Below are 17,691 nucleotides of genomic sequence, written 5' to 3'. Positions count from 1 at the left end.
AACCTTTTGGGATTTGGGTTTGGCTGGCGCTGCCCTTTTGGTGCTCTCCACATAGGTATAGTACTTTAAGCTCTGTTTTCTTTGCAGATTCTGGGAGGTCCACCAGCATGGACTTCAAGGCCAGGGAAAGATCCTGGTTGACCAAACTAGACTTGGTCTTTAAAGATGATCCCACAGTGGGAGATCCCGACACCCGGGGTAATATAGCTGCTATCAAAAATAATCTCAGGTCACTGGTTCACAAGCGGACTAAAACATGGTGGAATAAGGCCTTTTTGGAGAAGTATCTACAGAGAGGTCTTATACCCAGAGGACTCAGGATTCAGGTATTCCCGACCCTCAACAGTTTGGACGAATGCTTTGTCTCCCGGTGGGAGGACACTTGCAGGACATCATCCCAAACATTTATGGAACTGTTGATTGGTCTGGATAAGCAGACACTTGAGATGCTTAATGCTGAGATCGAAAAAACACAGACTGAACTCAAGACCAAGTTGAGTGATGAGGAGTGGATCAATACATTCCAACAACTTGACCTGGAGACGGACAAATGGGAGAAGAATATTCAAGACATCAAAAGTCGGAAATTCCAACGAGACCTAAACGACAAATTGACAAACCGTATGTACAGGTGGCAATATCCCAAACAATTCCGTATGGATGGGAGAAGATCTCCCTCCGTGTCATCAGCGAGCTCAATGTCAGAGCCTGAAGAGAATGCGCAGAGAGGCAGGACACGGAGTGGTATAGATTATAGGAGACCAAACACGTTTAGACAGAAGACTCGGCAAAGAGGTAGGGGTAGCGAACAACGGATGCAGACATATAACTATGATCCATCCAATAGACAAAGAGGAGAAGGCTGGCGTAATCCAACGGCCACCCAACTGCCTGAGAATCCGAGAATGCAGGTAATTAATCTGTCTACCCATCAGTTGTCCCCTGTAGATATTGGGGTACTGTCCAAGGGGTTGACTTTTGCACCTTCTTCTCACTTTGACACCTTTACAGCTATAAAGGACTTACACCTATTTGCCAGAGGATTGATCTTCAAAAGATGGTTCCATAGGAAGGAAGATGAGATCTTTGACACATCGGAAGAAATAGAGGCTTTACAGTCCTTACAACAGCTACTTAAAGAACAACAAAATCCTGAGACCGGTATGATCCCCCAAAATATAAGAAAACGATCTTCCAAATTTCCTCCACTCACTATATGCCCACCGATCGACTTATTTGTTAAACTGGTAGCTCGCGACTTCGAGAGAATTTCCACGGGTATTAAGCATGACAATCTAACCTGTGCTGAACGGAGGAGTCTAAAGAGACTAAAAACTCTCGAGGATACTGTAATTAAACCCGCAGATAAGGGGGGCAATATAGTGATGTGGCCAAGGGCTTTGTATGAACGGGAAGCATATCGACAACTGAGAAACACGACCTGCTACAAAAAGTTGACCTTTAACCCTCTCTCTTCTTTCAGTGGTCTGCTTGATGATATATTAGAAGAAGCTCTAAATGAGGGTACTATCTCTGCGGCCCTCACTGAATGTCTCATGGTACAGGATCCCACAGTAGCATGCTTATACTTATTACCCAAGATACATAAAGACCCCAAATCACCACCAGGGCGCCCCATTATATCTGGAAGAGGCAACTTAAGCGACAACATAAGTAAGTATATTGATGCTATACTGAAACCCATGGTCGAGACCCTACCATCATATCTCAGAGATTCCTCAGATCTCCTTAAAAGACTGGAAGGGATCCAATTAGAACCCAACATGTTGCTAGCTACATGTGACGTAGACTCCCTATATACCAACATCCGACATCAGGATGGTCTCCAGGCAGTGTCATACTTTCTGGGGATGACTGACAGCAACCCATCCATGTCCCAGTTTATTCTCACCCTTCTAGAATTTGTGCTCACGCACAACTTCTTTACTTTTAACGGATCCTTCTACCTACAGCTCCAGGGTACGGCAATGGGGGCAGCCTGCGCACCTTCATATGCCAATTTGTTCCTGGGGCTGTGGGAGAGGGATCTGTTTCTATCCGACCGGATATCATCAATGGACAAGGTGGTCCTTTGGACCCGGTTCATTGATGATATCTTTATCATTTGGCATGGCACCAGTGATGAATTTGCTCTTTTCATGACAAATCTCAACATCAATGATCTCAATATTCACCTGACTTGGAAAACTAGTGAAGTAGCTATTGATTTTTTGGACGTACTTGTCAGACGTGATAATGACGGTTATATCAGGACAGATATACATAGAAAGGATACGTCAGTCAATTCATATTTACATGCCTCATCTTCGCACCCGAGTCATTTGATCCGTGCCATCCCCATCGGTCAGTTTTTGAGGATTAAAAGGCTATGTTCATCTAACGATGACTTTGAGATACAGGCAAAGAGCCTTAAACAACGCTTTCTTGACAGGGGATACAACAGAAGATGTATTAACAGGGCATATGAGAGGGCAAGGCGTTCAACACGGATCCAACTCCTTCACCCTACCACCAAGAGAAATGTGGATTCGACAATCAGGTATGTCACTACCTACCATGACAGGTGGGGGCAGATGAGGAAATGTCTGGCCAAACACTGGTCAATATTACAAACCGATATTACCTTATCAAAGATTCTCCCTGCAAAACCTGCAGTAGCATCAAGAAGAGCAAGGAATCTTCGCGATACCCTTGTCCACAGTTACCACCAACCCCAAAGTATAAAACCAATCTTTGGAGCGTCCAAACCAAAATGGGGCTGTCGCCCCTGCGGAAGATTTATAGCCTGCCCAAATGTGGCTAACAGCGATGAATTTGTGGATTCGACTGGCAAGATGACATACAAAATCACTTGGCCAATCAACTGTGGTACCAAGGGAGTGGTCTACTACCCATGGTGTCCATGCCCAAAGATCTATATTGGTCTCACTAGTAGAGAACTCCAGATTAGAACAAGGGAACACGTGAATAGCATAGAGGCAGCGAGGGGCACTGCCCCAGAAAACATTGAATCATTAAAAACCCTCCCGAGGCATTTCTTTAAGTACCATGAATGTGAATCCAGAGCCCTCAAAGTCAAAGGCATTGATTGTGTAAGAACTGACCTGAGAGGTGGTTCAATAATGAAAAAACTGTCAAAATTGGAATCCAGATGGATCTGGAAACTAAAGACAGTACAACCAAATGGTTTGAACGAAAATTTGGGATTTGCAGCATTTTTATAGAGGTGTCGGGATCTTCCATGGTGTCAGTTTTAATTGTCTAGCAACGATCAAGTTACTGTCGTTTCTAACTTTTATTTTTCTAACTTTTATTTTTAATGTTACAGATGATCGTTTATGAACTTGCTGTGATCTAACATTTAATGACTTCCTGAGACCATAACAACTCCCTCATTCGATCTCTAAACAGTTTATTTTAGGGGATTTACTCAACTATCTTACAACAATGGATATGCAGAAGACCTGGGGATACAATATTAATATGTATGGATATTTTGATATGCATTTTTTAGTGCAATTTTGCACAATTGGATGTAAACATTTTCCTTACCCGCAGGGATTAGTTGAGTGTGTTCCTCACACTATTTTATCATATTATTCAAATATATATAAAAAATTTCTCACTCTATCATTACTTCTATATCACACACATACACATACACATTCTTCACTCACTTTATTTTATTTTTTCCATTCTTGCACGCACACACACATATATCTTATATATACATATATATTTTTTTTTTGACACACCTATCCACATATTCTGATTTGGTAGTTTAATCATATATTTACTTATTATATCTAGTCACTGTCACATATCCAGTAGCACATGCACTTTCACGTCACTTTTATCATTGGTGCATTTAATAGTGCCATCACCATTACGTATTATACACCTCTTCACCATTCTTTGAGCGTATTTGTATGATCATCAGATCCGAATTAATGTCTGTTCTATAAATATATATACACAATATACATTTGATGATTTCTTATATTGGAGCTTGTTATACACACCTGTCCCTCATCATCACAACATCACCACACCACTACACTCCAACCACTATCAAAGCTCTTTTTATTGTGGGCATGTCTTTTTATTTAAATCTGTATTAAAATTATTATATCTACATATGTCGTTAATTTTTAAATTTCTAATGTATTGAGTGTACATATTATATTGTATTTGAACTTTGGCACTTTTGTATATGTGAATGTGTGGATGTATGTGTGTGTGTGTGTGTGTGTGTGTATGTATATATATATATATATATATATATATATGTATATGTGTATGTATATGTTTTTATGTATATGTTTGGTTATGTGCTCACATGCCTCGTATAACAATTTATACTTGTATATTCTTATTCAAACCGTACTACAACACTGTAATTATCTGAATTCACTTGATTGCATCTGTCTATGTCTGTTTTGAGAAAACACACGGAAATCTCTTTGGATATGGCACACACGCACACATGCAACATAATTCATATCATCCAATTTATATCATTTTATTTATACTATGAAATTGCGGTAGGGAAAGTAATAGGGACAGTCAAACAAAGAATTAATTGTGACCAATTTAATATTAATATTCATATTTATTTCATTATGACCTTTATTCTTTTATTTTAATTTATTTTATTATATTTTTCCATCTCCATCTTTATCATATATGTTTTGTTATATTTATATATATATATTTCTATATATAATATATTTTATTTCATTTATTCATCTATTTATTTATTATTTTTTTATTTATTCATATTCATTTTCTCCTTTGTGCTATGTGTACCTTGGTCAAATTCATCCAAATACCCTATCATTGATTTTGGCACTTGTGCAATCTGTGCACAAGTGTAATCTAACACATTATATACATATATACAATTTTTTCTTATTATTCGTGTCGCTCCGTCTTCTGCCCAGTGCGCATGCGCGGCCTGTCAGTCTGGGTCTTCGCTGCCTCGGCCGGAGCATCTTGGAGGCGTGGCTCCCGTCTTCCGGGGTCTGAGTTCGTGCCTGGGATGTTGACACGCTGGAACTTTTGTCTGGCTGTCTTTGTCCCTGGCCGGACCGGGCTGCGGGACGCGTGACCCTCGTCTGTGTTCCGGTTCCGGCGGCTGACACACCGGACTGTCGGGCCGCGATACCTTAGTTGTTAATACTGATTTTTAGCAGCCTCAGCTGCCCCCCTTATGTTTTATTGGTCTTGGGTTGCTTAAATGATGCCTCCTTACTTTCTGACACCACCCCCAGACGAAGGCTCGAGGGCCGAAATGCGCGTCGGGGTTGATGCCAGACAGTATTGATTGTGACATGGGTAAGACGTCCTTCTTTATCTTAGAGTCTTTCATTAATTTGGTGTGTTGCTGCTTTCATGCATGCATACACCCGTTGATGCCTATATACATGTGAGTAATACTGTTGCTGCACTCAAACTCCTGCATCCGACTGTGACTAATATTCACCGCTTGGTGTGGTTTTCACCTGTTTACTGGATGCAGGACTGTGTGCACACTTTCTCTATACTCACACTCATGCATCTATTTACTCGTGTAATAGGAACTGTCAATTTTCCCATTTGTCACTTTGTTATCTAATGTATTATCACTTTAACATTGCATATTTCACTGTCCGGTATCCTTTCATACTGTGGCTATCATCTTTAACTTTTAAATGTTTTTTGTTTATTGTTCTAATAAAACTTGTTATTTTTAATCTAACCTTGGTGTGTCGGACTCCGTTTTTAGGTTTATAATGTATTGAGCTACTATCAGAATATGCAGGTCAGTAGACGTCACCTCATTATCACCTCGTATACCGGACCTCGTAATAACATTATTATTCATCTCTACAATCATGGGGTTTATAATGTGGATATGTGTTTCTTTTCTTAGAGTTTATCTATAACAATTACCTGGAAAAGCTTCACCATCTCCAAGAGGGAGAAGAACCAGGACTCTGGAGTATAAAGAGGACCATCGTGGATGGTGACGTGAGACGGCGCAGGGGCACAGCAGTGAGGGCATTGCATGACCCAACCCCCTATCAGAGGACAAGAGCTGGAGAAGAAGTCGTCCGGTTTCAGCCAGGGCTGCGGTCTCCTGCACAACTGTGTCATTATTGAATGTACCGTCCAGTTCTGGCCCGCAGCTGGAGGGTCCGAGCAGGGATGTGGCACATGCTGTTGGTGCCAAGGGGGATCGATTTGATGTTAATCACGCTTCTGCCTTGTCCCTTTTTTCTCTTTCAGGTTTGGCAAAGGAATCGTCAAGGAGAGGGAGGAAACACAGATCTGGCGGTGGGCGCAGGCACGGTCGGCGAAGATCGCCCTCGTCATATTCTGAGCGACAACCCTCCTCTTCTTCTTATCAATATCTACATCATCTTCCCCGCCGAGGACGCAGAGCCGTGCTGATGTCACAGAGAAATGACGAGGGGTTATAAATATTCCCCTGACAGCTGCCCGGTCTTTCTTTCCATGAATTGACACAGTGCGATTTGCTAATTTATTGGCGACTTCTCACTTTATGGAGACCAATGGATTGGGATTCTTCTCCATCTTCTTGGCCTTTTGGTGTGTGGCCTGGCTCTCTGCTAGCTACACCCTGACCTCACATCAACAACCATGCCCCCCCACTGATGTACATCATACCCTCAGTCCTATAGATTATCTGACTGCTGATTATTAAGATGAAACAATTCTGACAATTTTTCCATATTATTTAACATTGAGCGTTTTCTTTTTTGTTTTGCAGTGAAATGGGAAATTTCTTTGCAGAAAATATCCTGTTTAGAATGGGATTCATAGGAATGGCCATTGCCTGTAAGTAACAATCACGGAAGTGATTATAATATTCTCTTCATTTATTTTACTTTGGAAATAGGGAGAGAGGAAAAGAATTGTGGTTCCTATTATAAATTGAAAATAATAAATTTTATTAATTGTATTTATATTAAAATATTTTAATATTTCTATAATTCTCAATGTAGGTCAATTAAAATGTGTTAAAGAAGTGAATCATATCGGGTGCAGCATCCATTATGAGGTCACCATACATGTTAATGATCTGGTCATTGAGCCACTGCTGTTCATCGAGGGTAACAAGATCTTCCATGTAAAGTGTGTGTTTATTATAGCCGATACGAAAACCGCAACCAATATTTCTGGAAATCTTGGCTCTATACTTTGCCATTTCCTTGCTAATGTGGGACATCCTGTGGGAAAAATCCTGGTGAAAAACTTCCTTTAAACGAGTAAGTACGTCATTTTCAGATACTGGAATCAAACTACCGTATTTCTTCATGACTTCATTTAGGAAATCGCAAATACTGGATGCAATTTGTTCATCTGGGACATAGCGGAGGATTTTCTGTCCGTTTTGTAGGCCTTGTTTCGCCAGTATATCCAATCCTTCAGAAGTGGTCTGTTGCATGGGACTTTTACAGTAAGGGTGATCCAACAGCTTTGCACTAAATACATCAGAGTCTGTACTGTCATCCAAATCCATGGGGCAGGATTCATCACCATTCTCTACCGTTTCCATGGAAGCATTGTTCTGACAAACAAAAGTATCATTCGCACAATGTTGCAATTTGTCAAAAGTCAGGGGAATGGGTTCATCGTCCTTCTCGCCATGAGCAGTCGTTTCTTCCTGGCAAGATATATATACCTCTTTTTCGGTAAGCAATACACACAAGTCATCTGGCTGGTTGTGCGCTGGATTATCACTTGTTTTCTTGGTTAAGGTGTCCGCGCCGCACCACTGAGCAGGAGTGCAGAGCAGCGGTTGCTGGCTGTCTCTTAACAGAGCTATGCTTGATGCAGCATTTCCAAACGGAGCTTCCACATTCTGCAGCTTGACAACGTCATCTCGTAGGCAGCTTTTGGTAGTGCATTGTGGGATCTCGTATAAAATTCCTGAAGTGTTATTGTTCATATCGTACGACCTCCGTCCGGCCCTTATGTGTTTCTGAAGTTGCAACTTCAAATAAGAGACCACTTTACGGATCCGGCTTCTCAGAGTCTTCTTGCAGCAGTTCCAAAAACCTTTCTGAAACCACATCCAGTTAAAATCCAGTAGTCTATAGTTTGTCGTCTTTCTTGCTCTGAGCTTCTCAGACTGTAATTTACCACAGGCTGCAATCTGAAAGAGTTTTTTCTGCATCATAAATGAAGATCCTCTTCCGATATTAAGCAAATCACAGATTTTCAGCAGCCATAAACCGCCAGAGCGTCTTTCTTTATATAAAGGAGAACGTCTATTTCCTTGACTCTTAGCAGCCACGAGGCTGCGGGCACTTTCATCCTTGTGTCTCCGCGCCTTCGTGATCTTCTTTGGTGGCACACTAGCAGAGTCTTCATGTACGAGATTATTTACGGACACGAGTCTTGAAGTCGCCTTCTTACCACAAAGTTTATTCTGCTTTGCGGCGTGCGATGGGGTCACTGTATTTGTATGTAGAGAAACGCCAGAAGAAAAACAACATTTCTTGTAACGGTTAAGCTTTCCTTCTTTTACGGCGTCTTGTCCAGATTTTGTTCCTGAGGTCTCACCAGCAAATGTCTTTCTCTTGCGTGCTTCGGCTTGATTGCCTTCAATCTGCTGGTGCTTATGGTCATTCTTTAGGCTTTCGTTATTCCATTTTTTGGATAAGAGAATATCTTGTTTCTTGGAGCCAAAGTTGTTAAAATCTCCACACTGTCTTGACCATTTTGAAGGCCAGACAGGAAATCTATTTTTTTTGGGGCGTGAAAATTTATGTTCTTTCATTTTTCTGCCACATAATGAGCTTGAGGCTACCCTCAGCAGAGCAAGCCATGTGGCGTGTCCAACTCATATCCATGTCAATACACGGGCCACAGCTGCTGGATCCAGTGGAGATGGAGGATTTGGTTGTAGGAAAAGTCCCTGGAGATGAAGGATATGGTTGTAGGAACAGTCCTCGGAGATGAAGGATGTGGTTGTAGGAACAGTCCTCGGAGATGAAGGATGTGGTTGTAGGAAGGCAGGGGCTGGGACAGGCGGTAGCTCGCCTCGCGGCGGACCGCCAGCTCGATTCCCAAGATCCAACTACGAGCTTTTTAACTGCAGCAACTTTGATATACGCATATTCTCTTCATGCAGCAGTAATCAGATTTTTCTAAAAAAGAAATAACGTTTTGTTCATTTCAACTGATAATAATTGTCCGGATCAGACGATGCAGATAAATGTTCTCGTCCATTATTGTATGTTTCTTGTTGGGTTTAGCGCTTGGTCCGCGCGTCATAGATGTTATTAGGTTGTTTTACACGTTTTGCATGGTACAGGATTTATTTGGCTTATTTTCTCTTTTTCAGCTCTGGGCCTGACGTTTCTACATTATAAGTTCATTATGTTCCATGCTGAAGCCTTTGGGGATCGTCAGACCTTGGTTTAAAAGATCCTCATGGCAATTGGATGGTCATCATGCGTCGGGACAGCCGTGATGGCTACATTTTCGGTAAGTTAATAAATGTTTTACATTGATGGGGTTGTCCCATCTTCACTAAATAGCGACCCGCTGGCAATCAGCTGAACCCCTGGTGATCATGATCAGTGTTTATTACCGGGTGGCCACATCATAAAGTGGTATTACATGGCTTATTCCAATGAATGGACGACCATGTAATAGATGTGTCTAATAGAAAGGAGTCACAAGCAAGAGACCAACCTCTATATCCATTATGTCTCTGTGGTTATTATATCAGAACACGTTATTTAGGATTTATTGGGAAGTTCTGAGGGAAAATTAGTGATTAGTTCCATAAGATTTGCTCTGACCTCTGTCTGCTTGTTTTCTAGACCTACTGTTATCCAATGACTCACCGGATTTCCGCTTTCATTGCATTCGGGTTTGGCAGCCTTTACAACCTTTGGCAGTCCATACTCCTCTACAAAGTGCCCGAAAGCCGAAGAGTCATCAGCCATTTCAGACTGGCGTCCTGCATAATGGCCATGACCTTAGTCGTTTTCTGTATCCTTTCTTAAATAATATTTGAATGGAATCCAATTGTCCTTGTCTTTAGGTTCACATGTAGGAAACATCAGATCTTGAGGTGATCATTTCCCTTCATTTTCTGATCTTGTCCGTCAGATGGCGACATGCTGGTGTAACACAGCGCCATCTGGTAACATTGTTCAGCTTCTTGCAGGAACATACTGAATAGAAAGCAAGCGGTACTGTCCTTGCTATATATGTATTATATTAACATTTATCTCACATAAATATGTAGTAAATTCTATAAGACGCTTATTAAACGTTATTTTCCTATATAATAAATTACCAGTCATTGGAAGTAGGGTATCCGTATACACCCACCTGTGCGCTGGAGATCAATGTGTAAAGCTATGTACAGATTTTATTTGCACCCCTAGAAGCCGTTCTATAGGAAAACAATTGGACCTATAATCTTTGTGCTTATTCTCAGCACCATGGTGATCGTGACGCCCGCAATGTAATGGATATGGTGTCACATGACAATGGGTCAGGTCCATTTTGGCATCGCCGTCAGTCACATGGAGTATGCAATAAACATGAATGCAGCAAAACCTCGCCCCGGGTGGAAAGTTCTTGTTTTGTGCAATTTTTAATGTATTAATTTTGATATTTTTTCACAGATCAGTGAAATGACAGCAAAGATCATGGAGTGGTCGATGTTGGTCCTCATGCTGGTGAATGTATTGAGCTACTATCAGAATATGCAGGTAAGTAGACGTCACCTCATTATCACTTCGTATACCAGACCTCGTAATAACATTATTATTCATCTCTACAATCATGGGGTTTATAATGTGGATATGTGTTTCTTTTCTTAGAGTTTATCTATAACAATTACCCGGAAAAGCTTCACCATCTCCAAGAGGGAGAAGAACCAGGACTCTGGAGTATAATGAGGATCATCGTGGACGGTGACATGACACGCTTTCATCAGACCGCACACCCAGATGCCTGTCCGTTTTAAAGAAACACTATGGGCCGGTCACTAACGGGTTAAAAGGGGATCCCCCCCCCCCCCATAAATGTGAGGAAATAACCACTCCACTACCTACCCTCTGCCCCCTTGGACCTTGCCCAGACAATGATGACTACTACCACTGGGTTTAGCTGTTATGGTCACTACTGTCTCCATTATCATCTAATAATGTTTTAGAAATATTAGAAGATTTGTCCATATAGTTACAGGTTTACTTTCTCTTATTTCCAGTTTTATACAATGATGTGGAATGGCGCGCCATAGCCAAGCAGTTATCACATCCCAAACTGCAGAAGATCTGGAGATGGCGACCAAGTGCCAAGACATCCACCATCTCCGACCTTTCTCCAAAATATCATCTTACATCAGGGAGGACGAACTACAAGAACCGTTTATAAACAGTGGACACTAGAGACGAGGTGGAATGGCACGTCACAGCCGAGCAGGAACTTCTCTGGGAACATCCTAAACTGATGTACTCCAGAGATGGCGACCAAGTGCCAAGACGTCCATCAGCTCCAACCTTTCTCAAAAAAAAATCTTACAAACGGGAAGAAAGAACTGCAAGAACCGTTTATGACCAGTGGACTCTACAGCGAGGTGGAATGGCACGTCACAGCCGAGCAGGAACATCTCAAACTGCAGAGGCTCCAGAAATACAACCAAGTGCCAAGACATCCACCACCTCCAACCTTTCTCCCCAATATCATCTTACCACAAGGAGAGAGAAGCAGCAGACTGTTTACTATCCTCATGGTCCTTGTTTGTTGGCTTATAAAACGGTTTAGTAAAGTCATTTTCTACCACCTGAAACCTGTTTTTGTCTTCATTACTGTCAATAATAATAATACTGAGTCTTCCATAGATCTGTCCTCATGAACCTGGAGGAATAAGAACGTCTCAATGTTATTGTAGCAAAATTATGATTTATGAAAAAAATAAATAGAGGGGATTCCTCTTCTGGAGGGAGCTTCAGAGGTGCTATCTACAGGGGAAGGGGGATAGCACTATCAGTGGCGGATTAAGAAGACCATGGGCCCTGGGCTGTTACCCAAACTTGGGCCCCCCTTCTCCACCACCACCCTGCCGCGCCGTAACTATTGCTAACACTACCTAAACACTAGTACACAAAGTAGGCACATTATGCACAAAGTACACACAGTACACAAAGTACGCACATTATGCACAAAGTATGCACATTATGCACAAAGTAGGCACATTATGCACAAAGTACGCACATTATGCACAAAGTACGCACATTATGCACAAAGTACACACAGTACACAAAGTACGCACATTATGCACAAAGTACGCACATTATGCACAAAGTACGCACATTATGCACATTATGCACAAAGTACGCACAGTACACAAAGTACCACATTATGCACAAAGTACGCACATTATGCTCAAAGTACACAAAGTAGGCACATTATGCACAAAGTACGCACAGTACACAAAGTACCACTTTATGCACAAAGTACGCACATTATGCACAAAGTAAGGACATTATGCACAAAGTAAGGACATTATGCACAAAGTACGCACATTATGCACAAAGTAGGCACATTATGCACAAAGTACGCACATTATGCACAAAGTACACAAAGTACGCACATTATGCACAAAGTAGGCACATTATGCACAAAGTACGCACATTATGCACAAAGTACACAAAGTACGCACATAATGCACAAAGTAGGCACATTATGCACAAAGTATGCACAGTACACAAAGTACCACATTATGCACAAAGTACGCACATTATGCACAAAGTACGCACAGTACACACATTATGCACAAAGTACGCACAGTACAAAGTACGCACATTATGCACAAAGTATGCACAGTACACAAAGTACACACATTATGCACAAAGTACACAAAGTAGGCACATTATACACAAAGTATGCATAGTACACAAAGTACACACGAGTATGCACATTATACACAAAGTAGGCACATTATACACGAGTATGCACGTTATACACAAAGTACACCTTGTAAACACATGAATATGGACATTAAACATACATGAATATGGACATTAAACATACATTAATATGGACATTAAACACACATGAATATGGATATTAAACATACATGAATATGGACATTAAACATACATGAATATGGACATTAAACACACATGTACTTACCTTTTATGTCTTCACTGCAGCTCTTCTCCTGCTCACAGCACAGAGCCCGCCGACAGTCTCCCCTCCCCCATGTCCCGACAGCTAGCAGCAGAGGAGAGATGTTTAGAGCAGGGAAGGGTGGCTGGAGGGGGAGCTTCTAAAGCAGCACAGACCACGGCTGCTAAGTAGAAGCAAAGCTCCCCTCGCCTGACAGGTGCGGTCCTGGCACCGGGGCTCCCTCCGGTGCTAGCGACGCCACTGGGCATGAGGGGGTTCGGGCGGTCATAGGCCCCCTGGGAGCCTTGGGCCCCCTGGCAGCCTTGGGCCCCGGGCGACCGCCCGAAACGCCCTAATGATAATCCGCCACTGAGCACTATATACAGTGGGGGTGACACAATCTACATGGGTGCTGTGTGGCGCCATCTACAGGGGGTACTGTGACATTGTATATAATGAGACAGTACCCCCTGTATATAATGGTGCAGTACCCCCTGTATATATTGATGCAGTACACCCTGTATATAGAGGGCACTGCGGCATTATCTACAGGGGCATGTGTGGCACTATATACAGGGACGTGTGTGGCACTATCTACATGGGGCGCTAGGTGGCACAATCTACATGGACAAACGGTGGGGCTCAGAAGGGAAAGAGCGCCATTTGGCTTTTTGAGATCACATTTAGCAGGAATAGTTTACAGAGGCCATGTCACATTTGCAAAGCCCCTGAGGGACCAAAAACAATGAAAACGCCCAAAAAGTGACTCCATTTAGGAAACTACACCCCTTGAGGAATTCATCTAGGGGTGTAGTGAATTTTTGGACCCCACAGATGTTTCATAGAATTTATTAGAATTGGGCAGTGAAAATAAAAACAATCCCTTTTCTTGAATAAAACGTAGCTTTAGCTCAAAATTTCTCATTTTCTCAACAAATAAAGGAAAAAAAGAACTCCAGCATTTGTAAAGCAATTTCTCCCGAGTACGGCAATACCCCATATGTGGTCATAAACTGCTGTTTGGGCACACGGCAGTGCTTAGAACGGAAGAAGCTCCATTTGGCTGTAACGTTGGGTACGTGGACCCACTGGACGGTACCGCCTTAACGGTATGGCTGCTGGCCGAATAGACATGAAGCGGCTCAGCGCTCACACGAGTGATTCAGCTGCTTCAATCTAGCGATTGTTGGGGTTCTCGGTGCTCGGACGCCCACCAATCTAAACTTCTGACATGTCTCTATGACATGTCAGTAGTTTGTCGAACGTTTAGCTACACTTTAAATGTTAATTTAAATGTACCACAAAATGGTCACAATGAAGGGAGACAAAAGCGAAAAAAAATATTTGCTGCTTAAAAGACAAAATAGGTTGCAACATCAAGGGGTTAATAATTATAGTACATTCAGATCACTGTATAGAGCTTTTCAGCTCCCCAGGGGCATACGGTTGGGAGCTTTGACTGGCGGGGTCACTTTAACCCCTTCCCGCAATTTCACGTACAGTTACGTCATGGGAGATGGCCTTTTCCCGCATCTCCACGTAACTGTACGTCATGGAGATGAAGCTGGCTCAGGAGCTGAGCCAGCGACATCACCGCCGGGTGACAGCTGTATGTTACAGCTGGCACCCTGAGGTATCGGCCAGGACCGGAGCTAGCCTCCGATCCGACCGATTAACCCCTCACATGCTGCGTTCAATAGAGATCGCAGCATGTCAGGAGTTTATAGCCATCGGCATCCCAGCAACGTGATCGCTGGGTTGCCGGTGGCTGCAAAGGCGATCGGAGGGCTAATACTTACCTCCTGATCAGCCTGTAACGGAATCCTCCTATGTCCCGTCGTCGGCGGGGCCCAGGAGGCTTCCGGTACCATCGGCAAGATGGCGTCGGCTCAGCTTCCGGTTCAGAAACTGAGCCGGCGTCATCAGCAGTGGGTGTCCGCTGTATGTTACAGCGGACACCCCGATCTATTGGCAGGAACCGGAGCTAGCTCCGATTCCTGCCGTTAACCCCTTCAATGCAGCGATTCAATGCAATCGCTGCATCAAAGTGGTTTGTATGCAATCGGCAGCCTTGCCATGCGATGGCAAGGCTGGCGACTGCTACTATGGCAACAGGTTGCCTAACAATGGCTTCCTATCTGCCATTACGTTAGCCGATTAGGCCCCGCCCGGAGGCGGAGCCTGATCGGCTTGCTGTCAGTGAACAACTGACAGTTCTAATACATTGCACTACATAGGTAGTGCAATGTATTAGAACATCAAAAAAACAGTTGGATCTTCAAGTCCCCTAGTGGGACTAAAGAAAAGTGTAAAAAAAAGTAAAAATAAAAGTTGTAAAAAATACAATAAAAGTTTCAAATAATAACACAAAACACAATCGCCCTTTTTCCCTTATCAAGTCATTTATTATTGATAAAAATAATAAAGCCATACATATTTGGTATCGCTGCGACCGTAACGACCTGAACTATAAAAATATGATGTTATTTATTCCGCACAGTGAACGGCGTAAAAAAAATAACTAAAAAATACTGACATAATTGCTATTTTTTGGTCACTTTGTCTTCCAAAAATTGAAATAAAAAGTGATCAAAAAGTCGCATGTACCCAAAAATGGTGTCTATAAAAACTATAACTCGTCTCGCTAAAAACAAGCCCTCATACAGCTCCGTCAACGAAAAATTTAAAACCATTATGGCTCTCACAACTTGGCGACAGTAAAAATCCATTCTCTTTACAAAAGTTATTTTATTGTGCAAAAAGTTGTAAAACATAAAAAGTGCTATAAATTAGGTATCACCGGAATCGGACTGACCCGCAGAATAAAGCTAACATGTAATTTATAACACATGGTGAACGCTGTATAAAAAGAACTAAAATAATATGCCAGAATTGCTGTTTTTTGGTCACCTTGCCTCCCAAAAAAAAAGGATAACAAGTGATCAAAAAGTCGCATGCACCCCAAAATGGTACCAATAAAAACTACAGCTCGTCGCACAAAAAAAAACAGCCTCATACCACTACGTCTATGAAAAAATAAAATTAGTCAAGGCACCAATAAGTTAGGAAATAAAAAATATGCAGTTGTGCCGGCCCGAGGGGAACATTTCTTCTGTTTCAAGTGGCGAATTATCAAGGCCCCTAAAATTAGGGAACCAGGAAGGGGAGGGCCCAAACATATCTGCTGGAAGTGGGGCGCCCGTATTATACCAGGACAACACTACCCAGCAAGATTCCCAAAACTTCAAAGGTGCGGAGTGCGGACCAAAAGGGGAATAAGTAAGGACCATTTATTAGTCCAACACCGGCCTGTGCAGAAAGGATTGTGTCACAGCGTAACACACATCTATGGATTATTTTATTGTTTTTTTTTACCCCACTATACCATCTGACTATGCCCCTTATATACTCCAGCCCGCCTTACATGTACCCCCACATTATAAACGGAAACACCAGTAAGACTCCAAACAAAACTACTACAAGCAAAATCCACGCTCCAAAAGCCAAATGGCGCTACCTCCCTTCTGAACCCTACAGTGTGCCCAAACAGCAGTTTACTTCCACATATATGGCATCGCCATACCCGGGATAACCCTTTTAACAATTTTTGGGGTGTGTGTCTCCAGTGGCACAAGCTGGGCGCCACTTATTGGCATATCTATTGAAAAACCATTTTCACTCTGCAACATCGCGTGCACACCAATTTCTGCCAATCACCTGTGGGGTTAATATGCTCACTACACCCCTAGGTGAATACCTTGAGGGGTGTAGTTTCCAAAATGGGGTCACTTCTGGGGGGGATCCACTGTTTTGGTCTCACAGGGACTTTGCAAATGCGACATAGCGACCAGAAACCAATCCAGCAAAATCTGTACTCCAAAAGCCAAATGGTGCTCCTTCCCTTCTGAGCCCTACTCTGTGCCTAAACATCAGTTTATGACCACATATGTGGTATTGCCGTACACAGGAGAAGTTGCTTTACAAGTGTTGGGGTTCTTTTTTTCATTTATTTGTTGAGAATATGAAACATTTTCAGCTAAAACTACGTCTTATTGAAGAAAAAGGATTTTTTTTATTTTCACTGCCCAATTCTAATAAAATCTATGAAACACCTGTGGGGTCAAAATGCTCACTACACCCCTAGATGAATTCCTCAAGGGGTGTAGTTTCGTGAATCGATTCACTTTTGGGGAGTTTCCACTGTACTGACACCTTAGGAGCTTTGCAAAAGTGACATGGTGTCAAGAAACTAATCCAGCAAAATCTGTGCTCCAAAAGCCAAATGGCACTCCTTCTCTTCTGATCCTTGCCGTATGCCCAAACAGCAGTTTATGACCACAAATGGGATATTGCCGTACTCCAGAGAAGTTGCTTTACAAATGTTGGGGTTCTTTTATTCCTTTATTTGTTGAGAAAATGAAAAATGTTGAGCTAAAGCTACTTCTTATTGGAAAAAAATGATTTTTTTTATCTTCACTGCCCAATTCTAATAAAATCTATGAAACCCCTGTGGGTTCAAAA

At 42.3% G+C, this 17,691-nt stretch overlaps 1 protein-coding gene across 1 annotated transcript; it reads right to left on the bottom strand.

Annotated features, from left to right (window-relative positions):
• Positions 1-7,036: 7,036 nt before the first annotated feature.
• On the bottom strand, positions 7,037-8,812 carry LOC142697967 (uncharacterized). Its single transcript, XM_075847734.1, has one exon. It carries the CDS (start codon positions 8,810-8,812, stop codon positions 7,037-7,039), a length of 1,776 nt encoding a protein of 591 aa, XP_075703849.1.
• Positions 8,813-17,691: the final 8,879 nt, after the last annotated feature.

This window comes from Rhinoderma darwinii, assembly GCF_050947455.1.
Source record: "Rhinoderma darwinii isolate aRhiDar2 chromosome 10 unlocalized genomic scaffold, aRhiDar2.hap1 SUPER_10_unloc_9, whole genome shotgun sequence".
In the NCBI taxonomy this organism is placed as follows: Eukaryota; Metazoa; Chordata; class Amphibia; order Anura; family Rhinodermatidae; genus Rhinoderma; species Rhinoderma darwinii.
This window is presented reverse-complemented; position numbering and strand designations above follow the sequence as displayed.